The sequence below is a fragment of the Leguminivora glycinivorella genome, chromosome 5 (genome assembly GCF_023078275.1).
Source record: "Leguminivora glycinivorella isolate SPB_JAAS2020 chromosome 5, LegGlyc_1.1, whole genome shotgun sequence".
Taxonomy (NCBI): Eukaryota; Metazoa; Arthropoda; class Insecta; order Lepidoptera; family Tortricidae; genus Leguminivora; species Leguminivora glycinivorella.
In genome coordinates, this window is record NC_062975.1 from 22,500,679 (window position 1) to 22,508,760 (window position 8,082).

Below are 8,082 nucleotides of genomic sequence, written 5' to 3' on the forward strand. Positions count from 1 at the left end.
CAATTAATTATTTACTTTCTGACCTTAAGCATAATTTAGAGCATTTCAATTCAGTGGTTATTTCCAAAGAAATAAGATATTTCCAACCATAACTCCGTGAAGTAAACTCCAATTTAAGCTAAATTTTATTTAGACTTCTATCCTTTTCTAGCGATTTGTTAGGTATTAGTTAATAATATTAACATACAAAGGGGAATTACCACTGAAATTACTAATCAATCCACTTAAAAGTCAGTCACTGGTAGAAAGCATTTTAATTTTAGTTTCAGTATAAAAGCAAACTCAACTATGTTGATAGGCATTTCGAAGTTTCTCTGTTGATATATTGGTAGCGAAAATAGGAAACACTTAAATTATAGTTTAATTTATTATAATGGATTATGTTAAATTAAAAACTGCATATGAAGATAATAATGACCAAATAAATATTGTAGATGATAGTGGTAAGTGAATCCGTGTACATTGTAAGGTAGGTATTGTAGAGTAAGATGGTCAACGGGGAAGGAGGGCGAATGCAATTTCTCTTTCATGTAAATCAATTAATGGATATAATTCGGTTCTGGTATCTGATTATCTAGAAACTAAAATTTTCAGTGACAAAAAATATGGAAACGCTTCACTTATTTTTTTTTTTCAAATGAGTTTTTGCTTGAAATGTTGAGACTATATATATTTTTTTAATAATTGTCTTATGTTTTACAGATATCGTTAAAAGATGGAGTCTCACAGAAACCTCGATAGGCTTAGCAATAGTTCTAGCTCTGTATCTATTAGTAGTTTTGAAGATATTGCCAAACTACATGAAGAACAGACAGCCATATAGTTTACAAAGTATTTTAACAAAATATAATGCTTTTCAAGTCTTGTCTTCGGCGTACATTGTATTCCTGGTAAGTACCTATCATAAAGCTATTTTCATATCTCGTTTACAAAAATACAACATGACAGTGGCCTATTTCACAATAGTGACAGTTGTCGCGTGACTGTGACATTTCGTCGTCCATTGCCTGTTCAACAAGGAAATATTGACGCTGAGTAACAATGTTACTTATCAAGCCAGAAATATGCACAGAATTGTCAGGGTCCAACGTCAATGTCGCCGTGGTCAAATATCCCACAGGTGTATTAGTTAACGAATTGCTGTTACATTAGTACAACTTATTATTCATACAACCAAATGTAGTTACATTAGTATAACAAAATGAAGTTACATTAGTTTAACGAAATGTAGTTGCATTAGTACAACTAATTATTCATACAATCAAATTACCAGCGTTATATTAAGAGTGGAAGTTATTCAGTCTTCATGGCTTTTAGCTAAAATTACCTATTTATATTTTGCTAATACATACTATAAGTTACTTCCATCTTAACGCAAGTTTCCATTTTGACACAATTTTGAAAAGTGAAAAATGAAATTTAAAAAAAAGTTTTTAAAGGTGATTGGGTGAATTTCTCAGCGTGATTTTTTTGTGGCGGATATTTAACTAAGGTAAATTAATATTATTTCCACAGTACGCCAGATACATAGTGAACCATGGCATCATCACTACAAGGTGTCCCCAAGGAGAGGATCTACAAGGAGTATGTTTGTATACAAGTTATTTACTTCACTAAGACCTATGTATAAAAGCAAGAGTAGAAACAAAAACTAAGAGCCCTATGCCTCTGGTGCCGTAGCCGAATGGCATTTCTGCGACACGAAACGAAAACGAAACGCCGCGAAAGGTAGTCTAGCTATTTAGTAATGTGACAGACGGACAGAGTCGCACCATAAGGGTTCCTTTTGTACCTTTTTGGTACGGAACCCTAAAAACAGTGCGTGGAGTCCCTTCGCGCGGAAGAAATGAAACTTCCTAACATAACCTCAAAACATTTTTTCAAGTGACGATCACGTTTTTGCGTTAAGTCCTTCTTTTTAGTGTTTTATAGTATTTTATGCAATAGGCGTTTAAAGGAGGTCAAAAAAGACGAGTGGCGTGGGTAACAATTTGAGGCGAAGCCGAAAATTGTTATTAAAACGCCACGAGTATTTTTTGACTCAGTTAAACACCGTTGCATACAATACTTTTTCTACGACCATGCACTTAGTTTTTCATTGTTTTCTTGAATAATTTTCGTGAAATTCACACTATTTCCTGTATTTTGACGCAAAGGTTTGCACTGTCAGCTCAGCTGCCCAAAGCCTTCCCGCGAACGCGCGCAGTATCGTTATAACAATGCGTTGCCATGGTTACAGAGCCAAACAATGCGTTTTCAGTTTTTTCGATACTGCGCGCATGCGCTGAAAGCCGTCGGACGCTGGCTTTGGGAATAGACTTTTATGTAGGCTTTTAAAGTTCTATACACGACCCTGTAAATGACGAATAACAGTTCGGGAGTAGAAAAAATATTTTACATTACTATTTGCTCAAATTATTGAAAAACAAACATAAACCCCCTTATTCATAAACGTACACTAAAGTTATCAAGACGATAAATTTCGTTTGTCCCTTTCTATCACAGTAATACGTCGAAAAGGGACAAACGAACTTTATCGGCTTGACAACTTTAGTGTACGTTTATGAATAAGGGGGAAACTCATTTTGCACTCGATCTAAATATAAAACACACACATTCAAACCAACCATTCCATCATTCAAAACCATTCTGCCGGCGTATCATGCCACCAATTTTATCACTTATCCACGTGGATAAAGCATCCGTCACGCTTTAGCATGTCAGTGTGAGAGTGACAGCCGGCGTATCATGCTTCTAATTTTATCACTTATCCACGTGGATAAGACGTCTGTCACGCTTTAGCAAGTATGTCAGTGTGAGAGTGACAGATGTCTTATCCACGTGGATAAGTGATAAAATTGGAAGCATGGTAGGCCGGCAGATGTCTTATCCCCGTGGATAAGTGATAAAATTGGAAGCATGATACGCCGGCTGGGCATTCTGTTCTGTCACTGACTGAGTGAATAAGTGAATGAATCAAATGAATGGAATGAGTGAGTCGCGTTGAGACAGAATGTTACGCGCTGACAGAACAATGAATGAGTGTTACGCGTTGTCAGTTGGAAGTCGCATTTAGAAGTTTCACTTCAATCATCATTCTCTTGCCCTGTTCCCATTAATTTATTTGGGGTCGGCGGTCGGCGCAGCAGATTGTCCTCCTCCATTTCTCTCTATCAGCCGTAATTTCCATACTAACATCTTTCACTCTCATATCATTGTTCACACATTCCATCCATCTTTTCTTAGGCCTTCCACTACCATTGCATCCATCCACCTTCATCTTTACCACTCGTTTTATAACATTGCTTTCATCCCTCCGCTTACATGCCCACACCATGCTAATCTGCTTCCTCTCACCTTCTCTGTCACTGGCGCTACTCCCAGGCTTTCCCTTACATACTCACGTACTCATACATACTCATTCCGAATTCTATCCCGTCTTGTCACACCACACATAAATAGAAGTTTCACTTCAATAATAATAATAATCATCATCACCATACTTACAATATGATAATTCTAGGTCATCAAAGAGATCTACCCGTACTTCATCGCCAAGCACCTGGACCTTCTCGACACGGTTTTCTTCGTACTCCGGAAGAAGGACAACCAAGTGACCTTCCTTCACCTGTACCACCATACGGCCATGGTGTCCTGGACGTGGCTGCACTTGATGTACCACCCGACTGACCATTTTGTGGTGGTGGGACTGCTGAATAGGTATTTTGATATCTCATTTACAATAAATCCTCCCTTGTGGTGACGATGACGGGTAATATTACCACCCCATTTCCTCTCGTGGGTGTCGTTGGAGTCAACTGTGGGACCACCCACCCCGCTATCGAACCCATATTGTGACCATTGTGAGTATACGGCCATGGTGTCCTGGACGTGGCTGCATCTGATGTACCACCCGACTGACCATTTTGTGGTGGTGGGGCTGCTGAATAGGTAATTTTAGCCATTTTACTAGTGCGACACAAAATTAAATAGTACCTACCTAGAGATTAAAAACAATTTCCAACGAAAATTGTTTCAAAAAAACTCTCCATCCTTACTTGGTGGATATTTCACGAATCCGCACGAAGCGCTTTGCTTCTTCTTTTCTTATGCGCACTGCCAAGGAGTGGAATTCCTTGCCGGCGGCTATATTTCCGAGCTCATATAACCCGGCAACCTTCAAATCAAGAGTGAACAGGCATCTTCTGGGCGAGCTCACTCCATCGTAGGCCACGTCTTTGCCTTTGGCTAGTCTGTGGTCAAGAGTAAGCCCATTTATAATAAAAAAAAAAGGAAACAATTTTCGTTGGAAATTGTTTTTGATCTCTAGGTAGGTACTATTTAATTTTGTGTCGCACTGTAGTACAAAAGGCTAAAATGGAATTTGCTAATATGGAATTACTATGAAATACTGAGGAGTGACGTCACGGTCAATTAATTTACTTTATATCTTTCTCTTTGACTTATTAAATAGAAATTATGTCTAAACAAAACTACTGTCCATATTTTTCTTCGAATTATGTGGTGCTTTATTTCGTGCACTGCATAAAATATTTTATTTTAAGTATAGGACACTAGCCAATTACGTAGAAAGTTGACAATTCATCTATTTTCTGTGTTACCTACGTATGTACATATCTTGTTCGTTTAATTTATTGTACCTATATTTATGGGCTTAGATATTATAGGTCTCACTCCATATAAATTATATACATACTAAAAACTTCTACCCAAACTGTAGGAAAACGCCGACAACAGAGCTGAGTAGTAAAAAAAGCAAGAGGAGGCCTTTGCCCGGCAATGGGACACTAAAAGAGGCTAAAAAATCTAAAAACTCGAAATCTCCCATATCACACGTCATTTTAACATTTTCTGCTTACTTAATTTAACATGCCCAATAAACAAGATAAAAATATATAATAATAAGAAAATCGATAAAGGAGAATAATAACTACAATGATCTCAATTATTCACTTAATAATAACATTACCCAGGGCAGCTTGTGGCGAGCTGAATGGGATTGGCGTCCTTGGGTCCCATGCCCCCGAAAGTCGGTCAGGCCCCTCCCTCCGGCTTGCCTTTATTGGCCGGCCGGAGTGAACACTGAGCAGGGGCCGCAGGACTCTTACCTCTGGCTTGCCTTAACCGGCCGGTTAGTGAGTTGGCAAGTCACCGCCTGCCTATTTTTTCATGTTTTTCTTTTTATATAACATATGATCAAGGCAGGGTGCCATAGAACTTTCCATAGACCGGTCACTAGTACATCTTCAGCAATTCAGCATCTCAACCCAATAGCCCAGTTTATTTTGTCTCTTTTCATTGCAATAGTTCTACACTAACCGGGGCTTGTCCTTGGGTGCATTATTATAGTGCATACAGGGATAAGCGTCGGTTGGTGTCACATCACCTTTTAGATTATGTTGTCTTAAAGGGCCTCTGCGCTGTTGACTTCGGCCCCACGCACGCCTTCCAAATGTCCGGGACCCCATGGTCCCGAGATAAACGAAAGACATTACTTAATAATAAACATTTGTTAAAGAAAAATGGAAACGATTAAGAGAAGAAACTGTATGAATATTTTAGTTTGACCGTTTGTTTCATATTCAAATAAATAAAAAACAAGTGTTAATGTGTAATACAAAAACACTAAATGAAAAAAGCTGTCCTGGGGCCCATTTCTCAAAGCTGAAAGTTACAAGTTACAAGCGGAAATGTCTTTCCAACTTGTCATATTAGACATTGACAACCACTTGTAAATTGTAACTTGTAGCTTCGAGAAATGGGCCCATCCCCATGGGCCGGTCCCATTTACAAGTTCACACTTTTGTTGTAATCATTAATAAAACTTTATTAAGGTAATAAAACTTAAATAACAAATGAATAACAAACTCTAAAAAAATAATAAAACAACTTAAAATTAAATTAAAAACTAATCTAAACTAAAATTGCTGAATCTAAACTAAAGTGCTAAAGATGCTGGCAGCATTCCCTCGCTGAATAGCAATGCTTATGCGATTAATAATATTTTCAGTACAGATGGTGTTTTTTTTACGCACTAGTGCGAGAAGTGGTTCATTATATGCCAGGTCGAAACTTCGGAGGCTCATCTGTACTGAAAAACGTCGTACGATACACGTGCGAAAAGGAAATTCGTAACTCGTGTCGATTTAAAACACTCCCTTCGGTCGTGTTTTAATTTATCGCCACTCGTTTCGAACTTCCTTTTTTACGCACTTGTATCGTAATGTACTATTTTTGTTCAACAGTCTGGTTCACGTGATCATGTACGCGTATTATGGGATCAGCTCCATGGGTCCAGAGTATCAGAAATATGTTTGGTGGAAGAAACATGTTACCAAGATCCAATTGGTAAGTTAAGTTCATTTATCTTTAAGGTTGTCTGGTAGAGATCGCTCTTTAGCGATAAGACCGCCTGTTGTCTGCCTCTATTTATAATCATGTGTTTTGTCTCCACTGTATCTTTTGCTGAGGTGTGCCAATAAAGAGTATTCTATCTATCTATCTATCTATCTTACCGGGATTCGCACCCAGCCGGCGTTATACTTCCAATTTTATCACTTATCTATGTGGATAAGGTGTCCGTCACGCTTTGGCAAATATGTTAGTATGAGAGTGACAGATGAGGCCATAAAATCACAAAACAAAAGAGTGACAGATGTCTTATCCACGTTGATAAGTGATAAAATTAGAAGCATAACACGCCGGCAGACTACACAGAGCCATCGGCTAACTATTAATAATTAATAATTTACTTACCTATGTTAATCTCTTATAATCACACTTCATAATTTGAACAGAAAAATATACAAGACAGGGGGCCGATTTTTGAATCTCACGGCGTTCGAATTCAGAAAATTGTCACTGAAAATAGTAGGCAATTCACCGTTTTCAACCGGTATTTTAGTGACAGTGAGACTCAAAAATCGGCCCCCTGGACCGGATTTTTTTTTTATAAGTACAGCATTATACATTTAATAGCTGTACACAGTATATATTTAATCGACAAACATTGATTTAATCAACATTGCTCAAATAAAAACTACAGGCGTTTATAACCAAGTCATAAAATAACAAAGATTCACAGCTCAGCTAAGATTCGTTAAATATCAGCACTAAATACAATATGGATTGGATATGTCAGTGCCAAAAGTTAAGTTTTTTTATTTAGTAACGTCACATTTGACACTATAAAGCAAACTACATCGGTCCAATTCGATCATCAATATACGTATGTCAGAAAGCTAAAGGCACTATACGGATCTTTCAATATCGTTTCTTTAAACAAAGGTATTTATACACTGACATATCCAAACCATATCCTATCTAGAGCAAATTTCTTATGTATATTATTCGAATGAGGTAGAATCTCTTCATATTATTAATTCATAATTTTTTTTTAGGTACAATTCATTCTAGTGATTTCTCACCTGTACTACCAACAGAAGTTAACCCCCTGCCCGCTGCCGGCTTACTTCCACTACTTCTGCGTCTTCAGCATCGGTTCCTTCTTCTTTCTCTTTCTTAAATTCTACTTCAACAGTTACAGAAGTAAGAAAAGCAGAGAATAAGGATATCGTTTTAAGTAAAAACTGTGATTTATATTTGTGTATAAAATAATAGTTATTTGTTATACAAGGGGGCAAAGTTGTATTTTAACGCCGAGTGTGGAATTGAAAAACGAGCAAGTGAAAGGATTCTATAGTTGAACCACGAGCGAAGCGAGTGGTTCGAGAATAGAATCCTGAACTTGCGAGTTTTTTAACACACGAGAAGTAAAATACATTTGCACCCGAGTGTAACACAAAACTTTTCCCCTCACTATAGCGAGGAAACTATAACGCAAAAAATGTGTTTATCACTGCTTCCAGTAGTTCCACAGGTGGTAAATCATCTTTATTACTAGATTCACCTACTTTTATCAAATTTAAAGCAATTAATTTGACTTTATTCAAGGTCAAATCACTTTACCCACTAGTGGATAAAATGCGTTTTACCCGCTGGTATTAAAGGACAAAACACGTGTTTCCGAGTTAGTGAGGGGAAAAATAATTTGTATGAGGT

At 37.4% G+C, this 8,082-nt stretch overlaps 1 protein-coding gene across 1 annotated transcript; it reads left to right on the forward strand.

Annotated features, from left to right (window-relative positions):
* The first annotated feature begins 282 nt into the window (after window positions 1-282).
* Window positions 283-8,082, forward strand: LOC125226591 (elongation of very long chain fatty acids protein 7-like). The gene is made up of 7 exons (XM_048130596.1): window positions 283-443; window positions 703-890; window positions 1,516-1,584; window positions 3,524-3,720; window positions 6,267-6,369; window positions 7,422-7,637; window positions 8,065-8,082. Exons 1-6 carry the CDS (start codon window positions 374-376, stop codon window positions 7,587-7,589), a joined length of 795 nt encoding a protein of 264 aa, XP_047986553.1. The 5' UTR covers window positions 283-373; the 3' UTR covers window positions 7,590-7,637; window positions 8,065-8,082.